Raw genomic sequence first — 16,545 nt, 5'->3', positions numbered from 1 at the left:
TTCTACAGAGTAAAACAGCACCATACAGGTGAAATTTAACATCTTGAAGACCTGAACAAGGAATGAAGTAGATGCAGTGTCTATACGACACAATACCTTAGCTTCATCAAGAATTCACAAGGTGGATGAATATACTGACGATGAATTGGGATTGTATCTTGCTAAAGAGAGATCGAGGCAAGAAAATTCACAAACAAAAATTTGAAGCATAAGTTGTTATGCCACCTTACAATAGTAGGTCACCCATACAAAAAGATAATTTATAACAACCTAAGCTTTAATAGTATGCCTCTGAGCCCACTCATCTAAGTAGTGGTAGTTGTACAAATGCTCTCGTGGATGTCAAACATCAAATCTCGTTTCTTTTCCTGCCCTGAGATCAATTCAACGCCTCCTGCAAGCAATGCAAAATAATGTCAGCAGGATTCAAATATGAAACATCTGTGGTCCTTCAAAAAAAAAACATGATAACACTGGACTACACATGCAGCGAAGATAGTAGAATGTGATATCTGGTGTGAACCAAACTACTTGAAAATAAACTATTAACTTTCATAGTATGAACCAAGCTATAAAAATTGTACATCATACTACTCTTGGAAATCATTTTGGTAAGTATATGTATAACATGGTCTCCCTGTGCTGTCACACTAAATCAAAATTAATCTTGTAATGGTAACCACACAAAATTGACCCACATAGAAGCTTCCAGTCAGATACAGTCAAGGAAACAAATAACTAAGGCACAGAATGTGCAAAATACAACCATGCACAACTCAGAAAGGTGAACACTGTAAGAGACTACCAAGATGTAGAGCTAGAATTAGATAAGAAATTCTCAGACTAACAATCAGGACCCACTTATATTAACCAAATCCATAACTCATCCTGCCAGGTAAAATAAGATACAAACAGCTGCGAAGTAGTTAAACAATCATGAGCCCTGTCATTATGGACAAACAAAATGTAGTTGGCTGGCATAGATTATTTCAATTCTAATGTACCTGCCTTAACAAGATAACCAGGGAGCAAACATTGAAATGATGCATACATAAGCCAGCAGGAAAATGATAGCTATGCCACATCAGTCAGCAGACCTTGTATGTCAGCCAAGAAAAACCACATCCCAAAGCTCGTATCAGCCACTCAGCTGACAGAACCATCAAGTTTAATTGTCTTACTAAATCCGGAGTCCTAGCCAGCAACAAAGTCTCAACTCTGTTTAACCTAGGCAACAGAGCGTAAACAGAAAAAATACTCTGCATGGCAAAGCTGTGGCCTAGGTGTGCTCGGTCTTTGCCCAACCAGCCTTCTAAGACACTGTTAATTCCACAAAGATGCAGCAATTACTTGGATGGATGACAAATGCCCAAATGTTGACATATACCCACAATAATTCTGCAGGATTCTATCTTCTTGCCAATCAATGGCTACCTAATGGCTAACCAAAACTTTGGCTTGGGCCAGCAATTTTTTTTTTTTTTGGCAAGGTTGGGTAGGTTGTGACAGAAATTAAAGACACAAAGAATCAAACTTGTGTTTTGTAATCAATGGTAGAATCAATACTCTCCATTTCTTCAAACAGCAATCAATAATCCACAATTCCACATAAAAGGGTGATAATCCAACCATATAACCACAGTTACATGCTTCAAAAAAAAAATCTAGCTGGATTTTACTCCCCTAATCTTACTGCACCAAAAACTACTAAGATGAAATTTCCCCATAATTACCGAAACCACAACGAAATTGAGGCCTTACCATCTCGCCGCGCACGGGGGGGACCGCCTCAGGCGACGGCGACCGGGCTTGGGCCCGGCTTGTGGGGCGGCTCCTTGGCGTCGGCGAAGTCCTCGGCGTTGTAGACCACGGTGAGGAAGAGGGAGCACGAGAGGCACCGCGCAATCTCCTCCCCGAGGCGGAGGTCCTCGAGCGTGATCTGGAAGAGGTCGCCGCAGGGGCACGGGTACGTGTACGCCTTCAGCTCCGCGTTCCACTCCATGTCCTCGATCTCCACCTCGTCGTACGCCGACATCTCGCCGCGAAACCCTAGCCTCCCGACCGCGCCCGCAACCAGAGAGAGCCGAGAAGACGCGGTCGGTTTTCCGCGGCGGAGACCAGCCTGCGGTTTCCGCCCAAAAGGACGCACCCGATGGCAGGCCCGACTCGGAACCGACCACCAGCTCTTTTGCGGAAAAGCCCTCGACCGGCTGCTATATTACCCGACGCTCCCCCCACTTCTCTCCCCAAGTCCCCCACACCTTCGCGACCCCGCCACGGCACAGCACGCGCCCGCCGCACGCGCAGCTCCGTCTCCCAGGCTGCAAGCCCCGACCCTAACCGCGCGACGTGAAGAGGGTCCATGGCGCGCGTGCTCTCCTCCCGGGCGGCGATCCTGGCGCGCCGCCTCGGGGCCCAGGCCCAGCCCCAGCCCGCCGTGGTCCTGAGCCGCCGGCACAGCCACACCCGCCGGCGTGCGGCGGAGGTTCCCGAAGCGGACGCCGCGGGGCCGTCGAACACGCCAGCCGACGCCGCCGCGGTGGCCCGGCGGCTGGAGGAGGCGATCGACGGCGTCATGGCGCGGATGGCCGAGCCCGAGTGGGCGCCGTTCCGGCCCGGGACGTCCTACTTCGTGCCGCCCCGGCCCGCCGGCGCGGCCCTGGGGATCCTCGCGCTCGTCAGCCACGGTGGTGGGTTCGTGGAGTCAGCGGCGCCGCGGCGGGAGCTCTCAGCCGACGAGGCCCGCGCCGTCGCCGCCGCCTCCCGCGGGTACCCGTGCTCGACCTACTTCATCGATGGTAAGCAATTGGACTACTTGTGATCTCCATTTCAATATTCCAATGTGCGGCACAATCCTGAACTGAAACGCATTACATAAGATGCCAGAACTGCTAGACTTCAGAAATAATAAGTTTTTTTTTTAGTTTATCGTTTTGCTATGTTCCTCTGCAATCCGAGTTGATGTGTTGCTCCTACTTAGTGAAAATTCTGTCTTACACGGAGTATTGATGAATATGCAGGCCACTTTCCGGATGAAATGAAGAGCTCAAGTCTGGATAATCCAGCTCAAGAGGACTGAATGTAAGGGGGGCTACCTGCTACCTGTTGCACTGGATGAAATTGGGGATCAAGAAAAGATGCCCCTTTTCATGGTCTCCTATCACTTACTCCTATTGTACAAAAGTTTGTAACACTGAATTCGTGATCTACTGCAGACCATAAAATTGTACCGAATTCATGTGATCTAATTTTTATGTAAGACGTGCCAATAAATAAAATCATGATTTCGCGGTCTTTTCTGATATTGTCTGACTTCTGGGATGTATGATGGTAAACATGCGGGAATGTTTGGTGATATTGGTGTACAAGTCAAAACTGTGTATCATATGGACATCACTGTGGCCATATTAGTTTCCAAATATGACTATATGAGTACTACAGCAGTACAGAGTGTAGTCATAGATACAGTATTCAAAATTTTTGAACTATACAAGTTGCTCCTCAGAATTTCCAATGCTGTGAATGATGGAAATTAGGGTGCTTTGGGAACAAAATATGCAATTCAGACTAAATTTGAATTGCTTTGTTTTGGCGGAGTAGCCATTGCAACGAGGCTACTGAATGGATCACCAAAGGGATTGGATAGCGCGGCTTGAGAAGGAGCGCCAGAATAAGGAGACTGCTGCTGGTATGTTTGAGGCGGCAACATCACCATCTGTTGTTGCTGCTGTACCTGAAAGTACTGCTGCTGTTGTGCCTGGTAATATTGCTGCTGCTCTGTCATCATAGCTAACTGCACATTTGACGGTGGCGCGAAGCTGTTTGACATGGCAAATGGATCGTTGGAGTCAAACGGGTTTGCTGCAAGACTTCCTGTGTAGGTCACACTGGCTATTTGCTGCCTCCTTGCCTCATCTTCATAAAGGCTGTCTAGCAATAGCTTGTCAAAACCTCCAGCCTGTTGATCAAATGCTAAATTATAAGCTCTGACTGGTATTACTTAAATTTGTTATTAACTTATGACCGCATCTTTTGCTGTTAATAATCTGTCCCATGATCACATTTTCTCTAGCGATACCAAAGTTATACATACCAATTGATTGTCCATTTGTTGATTTGTGTGGTTACTTGGAGCAGTAACCAGTGCCAATTCCCATCCAGACTTGTCAAGGGCAAACAAGTCTCGAGAATTTGACATCTTGTTTTCACTCCCTACATTTAAGAGACAAATTACTAATGATGGTGCAATATGCATAGCACATATGATCTTTCTAAAGTAAAAGAATTCTCTGCACAAAATAACATCAATTAAAACTGCTGATAGTGCAGTTGTGCTTAATATAATTTGCTAATGAGCAGTGCATGGATATCATAAACACTGAACCTGGTGCCACAATAGCCAGAGCCAGTGCATTGCTTGCTTCAAGGTCTGCAATCATGGGGTTTACCTCTTCATCCAAGTTCTGCAAGTAATATAGTAGCAAGAACATGAGGCTTAGAGACTGATACTGAGCTGAACAGTACATTGTTCAAGGGACATAGAGGAAATACTAATAGGTCTCCGGTGATCGTTGGTGGTTCAGGATCCACTGCTTCTTCTGCAGGTTCAGCAGCGAGTTGCGGTTCTTCTTCAGGTTCTGCAGGTACTTGTTTTACCTCTTCAACCAGTTTCTCGGTTTCCTGTGGAGCTGCTTCTTCATTATCACTAGGTTGATGCTCCTCATTTTCCTGGTTTAGCAAATAGCAAGAATAATCATAACATTATCATTTTCTCCTCCAGGTTCTGGCCTTTTACGGTGTTCCTGATACTGAAAGCACTCACCAAACTCTTACTCTCAATGTTGGCTCTGGGTGCTTCTCTGATGTACTCTTCCATAGTCACAAGAAATGAAGGAGGCGGCTGCATACCGGTAAGTAGTAGCACTATCACTATCAGTAAAAGACTAATAGTGCAATCTAGTGTGCGTAGGGCACACGTTTTATGTCATTTCCAAATGAGATTTAAATGACTAGCATTTTTTACACTTGACTGGTATAGTCAGTAATGTAAATACTTATCTTCCCTAAAATTATGGAGATTTATCTGTTAAAATCAGTAATTAATGACCGATGGAACATACCTGCCTCAGTGTAGGAAATTGGAAAGTCCTGGCCAGATCAAGATGTTTGCACTGGTCGTAGAAATTAGAAAGCTTTTCTGCCTGTGAAATTGATGAATCCACACCATGACAATATTAGAAACAGCTAGTTCATCCATATATGCTAGAGAAGATGGTACACTGCGTAGTTTCTATACCTGCTGGCCAGCTCGTTTATAGATTTCAAGGGCCTTGATCGCATCATATTTTGGCATCTCAAAATACTGCATCACATAAGAGATACAAGGATTTCAGCTTATGTTCAGACAACGGACATATACATACATGGAAAAGGCATCTCAGTAAGAACTGTTCGCATACCATATCAACAAGATTGATGATGCCATCATTGATTGAACAGTATATTTTGAAACTTTCCTTCAAAACCTAGGGCCCATAAGACCTCTGTAAGACTTAAGACTATAAGGAAATGGACACTATCCTTTACTAAAAAGATGTCAGAACGAGTTTCAGACTCACAAGGGCTAGCGCATACTGTACAAGGTAATTTGCGCAGGCTGCACCTTCAGGCTGCAAAGTGGTGATGGAAAATGAAATGGCATGCCAATATCAGAGAGTTGCATCCACTGGCTTGATACAGTTTCTTATTTTCAAGCTTAGTACTGTTCCTTATTCTTCAAACCTGGCAGTAAATAAGCCTGAGAAGCAGTTTCTGCAGTGCAGGCAACTGTTCCAAAAGATCCGCGAGTGGAAGGGTTCTTGTTCTGCTGTGTGCCTGGAATTCATCAAGGTTCAGCAATCAGCACAGCACTACTCATGGGTCAAACAACTCAAAATGATGCCAACCAAGACTGCAAGATGTTGGTTCGAAAGCATGGAAAAGCTGACCTTGCCAGACGCCTGGGGTAATTTCAGCAGACGATCAGCTTCAACATCATACTTGAGAACCCTGAAGCACTCCACCCGTTCATCTAGGTAGAGCGCGTACGTGCGAACCCAAGCAGAGCAATCCCAAGCTGGAGGAAGGAGTGAGCAGAGAAGTCTGTTCAGATATGAACCACTGGGAGGCCACATTTTTTTGGACTCCCCTAGAAAAATGCAGATTTGTTTAGACCATGGACTTTGTGACAGTTATACAATCTACATCCTTGAGCCATAAATTTGGCTCCTTTTCAGTAGCCAAGAGGCTGCAATTATGTAATATATAGACAAGATCCCTATCCCTGCTCTCGGTTATCTATATTCATATATAAATATACGAGTTACACCCCCCCCCCCCCAAAAAAAAAGACAATGCAGAATGAACCCAACCCACCTAATGGGCTGGAGTCATCCTTGAAATGAGGGATCTGCAGAATGTTTCCTCTGTACGAATAGGTCAGGAAATCCTCCCTGAATGTGCCATCACCTTCTCTGAGTAGCCTGTGGATCACTATCAACGTTTTCACTGCAACCTGTCACCAAGAAATGGGTCGAGATCCAGTCATGCCAGTCCTTCACAAGATGCCACAGAACGTGCAATTTTCAGAAGCTATTCATCTCTCACGGTCGGAAAACGAAACATAATCGGGCGGGGCAGCCAGAAAACAAATGACCCAACCCAATCAAGGATCACCATCGGCTCATCATGCGCAATCAAGCTAAAGAAATGATTGGATCGAGGACCATCATCGATTCATGAACAAGGAGCGAGGAGGAGCAAGACCCACTATCCAATTCTTGGTCTTGGTCAGCCTCCTCGCCAGCGTGCATATCGAGTAGGCGACGTCAGCCCTCGGGCGATGCGCAGAGGTCGCGTAGAGTATCCCTGCGAGGAGTACAGAGGACCCAGCCATGAGCACCTGCCGGCCCCAACAGGATTCGATCCCGGCGGATACGATGATATGATCCGCATTTTAATCACGGGCACTCACTCCTGAGGTGGCGCTCCTTGGGCGGGCACTCGACGTGGTTGGTCGCCTTCACGATGGCGATGTCCAACTCCTGCGAGAGATTCAGAAATTAAATAAATTAGGGGCGAATCTTTTTCTCGTAGTGGATGAGCGGAGAAGCGGCGAAGCGCCATGGCCGCCGGCCGGAAGGAAGATCAGGATTGGGAGCAGATGGGGGGAGGCGCCATCGATTCATCGTCGTCACCTTGTACTCGCTGTTGAAGTTGGCGAGGCCGACCTTGGTGGAGTCCTTGAGCGCGCCGTAGGCCTTGCGCCACGTCCCGGAACCCATGCCCGCGCGCCCGGCGCCGCCGTGCCCCGCCGCCGCCGCGCGCCCCCACGGGCCACGATCGCCGCTCACCCACCGGCCGGCCGACCGACCTCCCCGCGTGCCAGCCAAGTCGCTCCCCTGACCCAAGTTTAGCGCGCGACGGACGGAGAGGGCCCCACCAAGGGAGGAGGACGGGAGGCGCGGGCTCGCGTCGTTTTGGTGGGAAAGCAAGCAGGGCGGCGACGGGCGTGCGCGGCTGGGCCGGGACTCCCTCTGCCAGCCCTTGGGGCCCGGCCCAGCAGCAGATAGCTCGATTCAAAAATAAATTTATTTTGATGGTATTCAAAAATAATTTGAAGGTGGGTAGGGATGTTTCTCCACCTATTTCTGTGTTGGATGTGTTGTGTCATCGGAAGCCATAAGATCCTCATATCCACCAACAAGTACTTGGTCCTGCATGACATTGTGGATACAGACAGCAATGAAGAACCTATTACCAGTATTCGAGATATGGGCTCAAGTTCAGGAGCTCTGCACCTCTATTTTTTAGCAAGCTCAGAGTAAGTTCTCTGGCTCTTTAACTGTTGATTTGCAAGCTCAGAGTAAGTTCCTATGCCTTCTATTTTATTACATTCATCTGTAATAGGAATAAATGATTGTGTCACTTGTAATCCAGGATCATGTATAACTAATTGTAGTGTACCTACCAGTAAGCCACAAACATCAAATATCGGTGATAGATGTTGGGGAAGTGAAGTTTGTGGTGTGGAGAAAAAATCTCCTGGGATCTCTGCAGCAGCCTTTGATGAAGAACAATAAACACCCAGGTCATCAAATGCTCAGGCGGAGGAATTCCTCAAGCTTAATGGAGAATAAACGGACTCATGACCCAGGAGGAGGATGTACTTTGAAATCCATGTGTGTGAGGGTGTGCAGTTTGGAGTTAGGTTCAGTTTGCCACGGTTAGCTGCTTATCAAGTTCAAATTTGTTGGTTCAATGTTGGTAAAAAATACCGGTTTCAAATGCACACGTTTTTCCATCACAATTGTTAGTGGACGGTCAGTTCTTCGTTACGTTATATTAGCTTGTCAATGCAGGCTGCATCGTCTTCGCCCCCGGCTGCGGGCTTGTGCTGCTCTCCAAGCTAGCAGCAAGAGTCTCGGTGCCTCCGCGCAGCACCGGCCTTGCGTGCTTCCTCCTGGTCGACGCGGCGCAGCACCGATGCCCTGTACAGAAGCGGGCAATGTCCAGCGCCGTGCGTTCTGCAGAGGTGGGGGCCGGGCGTTGGTGGCCATCGCCCGCCATTGTTAGGAATCAGAACGCCGGCACGCTGCGGCGCCGAGGTGGGATGGGGAGTCTCTAAACCCGATGCCTGTCGTCAATGGCGAGGCCGCATACATAGCAGGAGCACGAAGCTTCAAAGGCTTCCAGCCATGTCGGCGTCCGCGCCGACGGCCGGGCGCCGCCAGGCCGGCGTCCTGGGCTCCTCCTGGCATTGGCTAGCAAAACCGATGAGCGCACGCGAGCGGAGCGGCCATGCTCATGCATCAGCCCGCCGCACGTTCGATGACGGCTTGGGGAGCTCGGGCCTAGAGGTGGAGGGCAGGAGGGCAGGCGTGGTGGCGCCGCCGATGGAGTCAGCCGGCGGGCGGTGGACGGTGCTGCAGTCCGGGGTGGACGGTAAATGAAATACCGTCCACCCCGGATTGCCTGAGAGCCGTCGGATGGGAAATGTGCGGCCCAAATTTTCAGAGCATACCGTTTATTATATTTTCTTTTTAAAAAACATTATCATTTTTTTTCTTCTCTTCTCTTCTTCCTCGCGTGCTTGACCGGTCGCCGTCCGTTCCCCTGCGACGGCGAGGCTACGACTCCGGTGACACGGGTAGCAGCGATGAGAGATCTCGATGGGTTGGAGAGAGCGCCGCAGATGCCAAGGTCAACCACCTCTGTTCGTGCCCTGGCCGGTGGACGGACGGAGGACTGGCCGCCTTCGGGTTCCCCAGCCCGGCGGCGTGGAGCGGCGGGTGGTGTGCTCGTCAGCTCGTGTCGTTCCAGAATGCTGGTGCAGAGAGTTCGAAAGGCTGACCTCCTGTTCTTCTGTACTCTGTAATTCTGTTTCGATCTTGCTCGGATCAAAGCGAGGACAACGGTGGGAGATGGCCTTCAGGTTCCATGACAACGATCTGATGTTGAGGACAGAACAATTGGATCCTCCACAGATAGTCTTCAAAGTTCAGAGCTAAACAAGTCCTGCAAGCAAGGACATTTTCAAGCAAAAACAATGAAGACACTGAGTGAAGCCTTCATCGACATCACCGGGAGTTTTACGAGGCCCCCATAGACGATGATAATCGACTACCCAAATCAGTCCTCATCATGAATCACCGGAGCTCTTCAAACTGTCTGCAAAGCTATGCTTCTGCAACATCAGTTTAACTTAGGTGCCATGACACATTCCAAAGGGTGTCTTTTAGCCTTTTTCGGTTTACGATAGGAGTTTACAGAGATAGGATGAACGATGACTGTGACACTCGGGAACTACACATTGTGATTCAGATTTCTCAAGGAAACTATATATACATTGTGGCTCACTCTTCCAGTCATATGCATGGATGTTTCTGGTGTGAAGATGACAGCTCTAACACACCAGTTTACAATCCATGCTAAGTTGCTAACAAAATCGACCGGCGGCTTCAGGCCTGCATGATACAATACAGCCTGGATTTTGATCTCTCTGTCTTTCTCACACACGCGCACACAAAAATTAGAAAAAAAAAACTTCCAGTCTCCATAGCAGTGGGTAAGCATCCAGCTGTATCGGCTTTTTACTCTTCCTTTCTTTATATCTGTATGGCTTTTGGTCTTGAAATGCCTTTTCTTTGCTCTTGTTTACAAAGACACCAAAACGCACAGTACAACGGTGCATTGGGCGTGGGAAGGGACTTTCGCTGTGGGAAGGGCTGAAGGCAAGATGCATATATACACACCATACATCTCTTCTAGTTCTAACTTCATCTGGGAAAAACCGAACCACTGTATTGACGCCGACTTGTGACAGGACTGGTGCAAGAACTCCCTGATTGTATGCTTCTTCTTCCCCTTTTAGTCTGTAGACAAAACCTGCTCGAAAGAACGAAAGCGATCAGACCTCACACACAGCAGTAGGGTGAAACCGTAAGACATTTCGTTAGCTCTTAAAGGCTCAATGTGTTACCTTCACATAGAAAAACTCACATCTGGCATATGTACATCTTTCAGCATTTCTGATTGCTCCCCAGACGATTCTTCAGCTACAAAGATAAAAAATCAATTAGACTAATTTCAAACAGCAAATCCATGGCAAATCTATACTGTACTCAGAGTTCTAATAGGTATGACTGGTGATCATGTGAGCCCAACGATACAATCATCAGGTAATTTCTCATAAGGCCCTATAATTCAGTTTCTTTTGACATGGAGTTCAGTTTCTCTTCATGGAGATACTCGTTCATCTTCTTAGTGATAAGCAGTGAAGACCAAATAAACCCAGTGTAACGCTTGCTTGCTCCTAGATAGAATTTTCAAGTAAAACTATATAGAGCCGATTCATCTACTCTGCAACTGATCGAGCTTCAGTCAAAGCACAAGAACACATAATTCCCTGCCTGCAGCCTTGTCTTTATTTTTTATGAAAATATGTTGTGTTAGGTAAGTGGCTAAGACCATCAATGCATGCATAGGAGCACATGACTAGATGATGATCCATATTTTACTATATTTTCGTAGTTTTACGAACCAGTGGATGGCCCTTCTAGATCAAGAGGTATCCCAAAAAAGGAACATCATCTCCATAAAGAGGAAGGGCTCAATTTTCATTTAAGCAAGCACAACGCATCAGACTATCAGGTCAAAAATAGAAAGAAAAACTGTAGTCAGTTCCCTGTTTGTCCTGTTCATATGAGGAAATAACACTTATGGACATGATGCAAATAATGTGCTGATCATAACAACTTCCAGTATCAGAATGAACATACCTTATTTATGTACTTCAATTGCTCAAGAACCTCATCAGTCTCCAATTCCTACAAGGAAAAAGATAATATAGAAATCGATTTCTCAAAAAATGGTAGCATTTTTAATTAAAATGGTACGAATAGTGTAAAGTAGGAACCATGATGTTATCATTTATTACATAGAAGTTCAATAGCTAAGTCAGATTTTTCAAACAGAAGCAGATGAAAATGTACTTGGAGCTGAACATGAATAACATCCAAAGATCAAAAGAAGGGATGCCAATAGATAATATAAACATAAGGAACCCACATAAGGTACCATCAACTGTAAGTAGCTTGCCTTAATCCTAATGCCGTTATACGCTGACATAAGACAAGCAAGCGCCTTAACAAAAGGCCACAAAAAACACAACTACATCGAAGTCAAGTATGACAGGAATGTACCTGCGGAACAGCACAATCAGCGTGGATAGGATCCCAAATAACCGAACATGAACAGTCCCAGTTGCTTGGTTGAACAACAAACAATGGTGCCCTGCCAAAGGTCCATGCAGTAAAAAAGGCATAAACATATGTAACGTTATGTGTTAACATGGTCGCGTATGCACAATCGTAGGAATACAAGAAAAGCAGTCATTTGGAATGGAGTGTATACCTCCTCCATTTGCCGCATGCAACTCCTGTGTCTAGAACTTCTCGGCACTGGATCCAATTACCGATACTGGTTTTCTTATCCTGTAAACACTGCAAGGGCAACACAGGATGTCAGGAAGGGTACCTCGTAATAAGTATTAAGGAAAATTTCTACTGATTATCATTTATCAGGTTCAAAGTGGGCAGAGACATACACCCAGCATCGTTATTTCATTAGGATCAAGTTCAGTGGGCTCAGCAAACTGATCTTCGTTGCTGCACAAAGAATGTGGCACTAGCATTAGAGATTGTATATGGTAACAGCAAAGTTGCAAGAAAGATAGCACAAATAAAACTGCACTTTCACATGTTTAGGTACACATGTAACTTCAGAGGATTTGAAAAAGAAATCTAGCGGCGAACATTATATGAGGTGAAAAATATTGTCTGGACCAACTCCAACAATTTCTGATCAATAAACGTAGTAAATTCTTCAGGAATAGTAGTTAAGTTGAAGTTGCCTCTCCCATCGCATAACAATAGAAATCAAAATAAACTTTATCAAGAGTAAGGAGGCATACCTAGAAATAGGACCAGACCATTCTGGAACATCTGCTTGAAACTTGCTACCAATCCTCACCTCACTTTCATATGATTCAGCATCCACCAACATATCTCGAATAGGACCAAGACCTCGGCGAGGTCTTTGAATGTCCTTGGGTAATTCACGTCTGGGACTCGTCAACTTCCCATAGTGCCTCTTAGGTTTCTTTCTTTTACAGACCAGGCAATACCACGCTTCTTCTGGTATTTTCTTGACACGTGGTTTGCAGCACGATAAATGAAATGCACCTTCACAACAATCACAAATTAACATTTTGGATGGATCTTCCATTGACCCACATTTCATGCATTCAAATAAAGGACTGCTTTGATTATCATCATCGTCTATGGTACTTGATGTTCTGCTAAGTTCTGAACATTTAGTGGGGAATATTTCACTTTTGAGGATGAATATGCAAAGGTCCCTCGCTGATGTTAATTCTGTTAATGGTTTTGCAGCGTTAGTATCAGGCAATGAACACTCCCAAGCATCTTTAATGCTCTGACCATTGTAAGGCGACACGCTTGATGCAGATGATGCCTGTTCATTATTGCCATTAGAATGTGATCCTGCTGTAATTTCTGCATTTGAAGAAATCATACATGATTTGCCATCTGCGCTGTGTATTGGAGATGACATATATCTTATAGTTGTGAAGTTTCTTGCTGTGCTCTCTCTCATATTTCCATTTGCCAGAAGGGGGTCATATTCCTCATCCATCTTCCTTCGTTTATTCAAACAAAAATCATCTTCTGATGCAGGAATTGAATAAACACTGTCGGCGGGCAGCAAATTTGAGTTCAAGGATGAATCGACGATTTTAATTACAGATGATCTGAATTCCTTCTTCCGGCATAGATGAGGTTCTCTGTAGATTTCATCTGAGCGTCTACTTGATTTTAAAGCCATGTCTTCAGTTGAGAACAACTGTGATGCTCCCACCAAAGTCAAAGGCGCAATAGATAGCTTGCTTTGGCCAAGGATAGTGTAACTGAAGCAGATCCAGTGCCCTATTTATTTCCACAAAAATTAATGGAAATACTCAGAAGTGAAAATAGAAAGCAGACAAAGATATATAGGATTACTATGTAACAGCTGGGACAAACAAGATAAAATAAAATTGTTCAAAATGATCAAATCAAGATAATAGTATACTATTAGTATGTTTGATGTCTGACATTCCCTAACTGTCTATAGAGCGCTTCACCCAGTGTCATCTAGATAAGATCTCAAATACCAAAATCAAACTCCAATTGAGGTCCAATAAGTGTTCAATATGACCAAAACTGGAAAAAAAAAAGAGAGAGAGAAGGGGAACTGGAGTGTTTGCACAATTCGTACTTGTTTGAAAAAAAAATGGGGTGAACAAATACAAATATAGTGCAACTGATCAAATTTAATGTTCGTGTGAGGCTGCTGAAATTTAGTGCAAGCTTGACACCCATGGCCCATGGGGCTGCTGAAAATATGCAGAATCTACTCTCATGCTATTGCTTGGAACTTGTCTAACTCTAATGGGAACGTATCTGGTGCAAACTAACCCCTTCGTGCAAACCGTGCAAATTTCAAACTGGGCCACCGGATCAACACCCAAGAGGGTGCGCAGGGGGGGTGGGAGGGGGGGTCTACAAAAGTGTGATTAGGGCGGGTGATTAAATGTAAAGTTACCCGATCCCCCCATGCCCCTTGGATGTTGATCCCGTGGTCCAGATTGAAGTTTGCACGGTTTGCACGAAGAGCTTAGTTTGCACCTAATATGTTTCTAATCCCAGTAGATAGGGTGTAGCATCTTTTGTTTACTTTGACCAAAAACATGTGCCCAAGATCGAGAAATGAGGGGAACACCTCAAGATCAAAATCAGGAAGCTTACCACCAATGAAATTTGCCAAGGAATTTGAAGACACAAAAATAGCAGTGACCTAGCTGAAGTGCCTCCAAGAAACACTTTGAGATGGTATCATTTGGGAGGCGAAGTGGTTTTGGGTTCTTGCAACGGAGATAGGTGGCCTTTATTTTTACAACTAAGGATTTACGGTGAGAAATGAAGGGACGGCGCGTATAGATCTAGGGTTTCTTATACATGGTAATCTAGAAATTGTAACTGTAAAATGATCGATATTCGCTATGGTTAAACGGGTACCGGATCCGAACAAAAGTATTTAAAGCACACAAAATACATTCCATGATATAGGCACAATAGCACAAATTCTCCAATCCCCACTCATACATATTACACCAAATCCTAACCAAATCCAGCCAACATCTTTACCCCGAACACCCAAATCTGCACAATCCTAACCCCATCAACAACAAGCTAACCACCTCCACCAACTCGGTTTGTGTGCTCAATTACAAAAGAGTGAAACAAGTATATCAATCGGAATCAATCACTGCGTAATATTAAGTAAAAGTTCACCGCAGAATGAAAGTTCCAGAACAAATCGCATCGCAAGGGAGGGGAGAAGAGAGGTTACCTAACGCTCCTCGGTGGGCTTCGCCGAAATGGACTCTGCAGCAGATCCGCCTGGTCCTGGGAGGATTTTATAGCAGGAGGCGGGGGAGATCACCGAGGTTTTCTCGCTTCCAGGGCGCTCGTCTCCAAATGGAAATGGCAACGGTAAAGCTTTTTTCTGCGTGGTAATAAGCCGGTAGTGCTTGCTTAACGAACAGATAAAAATGGGAGTGGGGATAGAGAGAGAAGGAACGAGAGAAGAGAACAAGAGTACGATCACCCACGACCGAGGATAATTAGGATGTAGTAATTACCGGCCTGAGCAGCTGTATTTATCCGGTCAGGCCCACGATCAACCTTAGAGAAGAGAGACTTTTTTTTTCATTTTAAGTATTTTTGAGAGAAAAAAAGTACTTAAAGTAAGGTGTATGACCTGTACTCAATAGGCTTTTGAAAGAAAAGGGATCTTTGGAGAAATAGTTTAATAGATTGGTATAAGCAGGGCTAAGAGCAACTCCGGTAGACTCTATCAAACTCTTTACTCCAAATTTGAAGGATGGAATTAAAAAAACAACTTCAGCAGACTATCTATTCAAATCCTCAAACTAGCGAGGCCTCTAAATCTCCCATTCCATCCTCTAGTCTGGAGAGTCCCTAGTAACTCCTCCATCTGTGAGCCCCAATCATCGTCTGGAGGGTCTATAGGAAGCCCTCCAACCGTAAGCCCCACTCATCAGCCTCTTGTTGGATGGATGGAGGCTGAAATATGATAGCGCTTATTGGACTTGGATATATTATTTGGAAGCTGTGAGATGGGAACCAGCTCCTAAAAGCTATACGAGGAGATGCTCTAAAGCTCTGCCAAACTTTTTCTCTGGATATAGATGCATAGCTCATATACACTTACGTATATTTACCCCTATAATTCCACATATAGCTCTATCTTTATGGATATGTCTGAGACAATGGATCAATGGACCTGTGAGAAGTAATTCTTAAATATGGAATGATTTCATGACTGAAAATAATTTTATATAATAATATAATCGAAACCATAAGAGTGAATGATTCAATGCAAATAGGGAATTAATAGATGTTAGAGTGATTCTATGATTGAAAATGATTCTATATGATAAACCAAGTTGAACTATAAGGAGGAAGTGATTCTATGCACGGAAGAAATAAGAATTCAAAATTTAAATTTGGGGAAGTGATTCTTTGGGAATCAGGAGAATCTAGTTTTTTCATTTCAGAGAACTATGGGTGAAATGGGTGAGTCATTAGCAACAAATGCAAAGTGACCTTTAATTTAGTTTATACATCAATTCTTTAAATTTTACCAAGATCCGAACACAAAACCTCTAGTCCTGATACCATATTATACTGAGCTTCATGCACTAATCAGTTGCTCCTAAATATCTAAATTGATGGAGAAATATGAGTAATCCACTTGTATTTCAACATTATAGGCCAAATTAGACCATACCCGGGTGAGTAAGGCCCTATTTGTGCTAGCTTTTAGCCGATTCAAAAAGGCTTAATTTTCGGAGTCATCTAA

At 44.9% G+C, this 16,545-nt stretch overlaps 4 protein-coding genes across 6 annotated transcripts; 1 reads left to right on the top strand and 3 right to left on the bottom strand.

Moving 5' to 3' along the window:
• Positions 1-63: 63 nt before the first annotated feature.
• Positions 64-2,152, bottom strand: LOC120704136 (diphthamide biosynthesis protein 3-like). Its single transcript, XM_039988413.1, has 2 exons — positions 1,762-2,152; positions 64-394 (listed from the first exon to the last, which is right to left on the bottom strand). Exon 1 carries the CDS (start codon positions 2,033-2,035, stop codon positions 1,790-1,792), a length of 246 nt encoding a protein of 81 aa, XP_039844347.1. The 5' UTR covers positions 2,036-2,152; the 3' UTR covers positions 64-394; positions 1,762-1,789.
• An 83-nt stretch (positions 2,153-2,235) lies between these two features.
• LOC120704135 lies at positions 2,236-3,304 on the top strand. Its single transcript, XM_039988412.1, has 2 exons — positions 2,236-2,798; positions 3,021-3,304. The coding sequence occupies exons 1-2, from the start codon at positions 2,363-2,365 to the stop codon at positions 3,077-3,079; spliced, it is 495 nt and encodes a 164-aa protein (XP_039844346.1). The 5' UTR covers positions 2,236-2,362; the 3' UTR covers positions 3,080-3,304.
• On the bottom strand, positions 3,292-7,470 carry LOC120704137 (putative clathrin assembly protein At5g57200). Its single transcript, XM_039988415.1, has 15 exons — positions 7,236-7,470; positions 7,013-7,082; positions 6,809-6,906; positions 6,415-6,553; positions 5,988-6,115; positions 5,782-5,874; positions 5,619-5,669; positions 5,460-5,525; positions 5,297-5,362; positions 5,121-5,201; positions 4,823-4,900; positions 4,552-4,728; positions 4,385-4,463; positions 4,094-4,212; positions 3,292-3,958 (listed from the first exon to the last, which is right to left on the bottom strand). The coding sequence occupies exons 1-15, from the start codon at positions 7,320-7,322 to the stop codon at positions 3,563-3,565; spliced, it is 1,728 nt and encodes a 575-aa protein (XP_039844349.1). The 5' UTR covers positions 7,323-7,470; the 3' UTR covers positions 3,292-3,562.
• Positions 7,471-9,816: 2,346 nt separating this feature from the next.
• LOC120704133 lies at positions 9,817-15,383 on the bottom strand. Of its 3 annotated transcripts, XM_039988407.1 has the most exons (9): positions 15,302-15,383; positions 15,010-15,165; positions 12,512-13,544; positions 12,146-12,206; positions 11,953-12,041; positions 11,742-11,832; positions 11,319-11,366; positions 10,520-10,595; positions 9,817-10,425 (listed from the first exon to the last, which is right to left on the bottom strand). In XM_039988407.1, exons 3-8 carry the CDS (start codon positions 13,441-13,443, stop codon positions 10,560-10,562), a joined length of 1,257 nt encoding a protein of 418 aa, XP_039844341.1. In that variant the 5' UTR covers positions 13,444-13,544; positions 15,010-15,165; positions 15,302-15,383; the 3' UTR covers positions 9,817-10,425; positions 10,520-10,559. The 3 variants fall into 3 exon arrangements, with proteins under 3 accessions (XP_039844341.1, XP_039844340.1, XP_039844342.1); XM_039988406.1 differs by lacking the exon at positions 15,302-15,383 and having other exon boundaries at positions 15,010-15,286; XM_039988408.1 differs by lacking the exons at positions 15,010-15,165; positions 15,302-15,383 and having other exon boundaries at positions 10,540-10,595; positions 12,512-13,443.
• Between the last annotated feature and the right edge of the window lie 1,162 nt (positions 15,384-16,545).

This window comes from Panicum virgatum, chromosome 4K (genome assembly GCF_016808335.1).
Source record: "Panicum virgatum strain AP13 chromosome 4K, P.virgatum_v5, whole genome shotgun sequence".
Classification (NCBI taxonomy): Eukaryota; Viridiplantae; Streptophyta; class Magnoliopsida; order Poales; family Poaceae; genus Panicum; species Panicum virgatum.
Note: the sequence above shows the minus strand (reverse complement) of the source record. Positions and strands in the feature narration are given on the sequence as shown.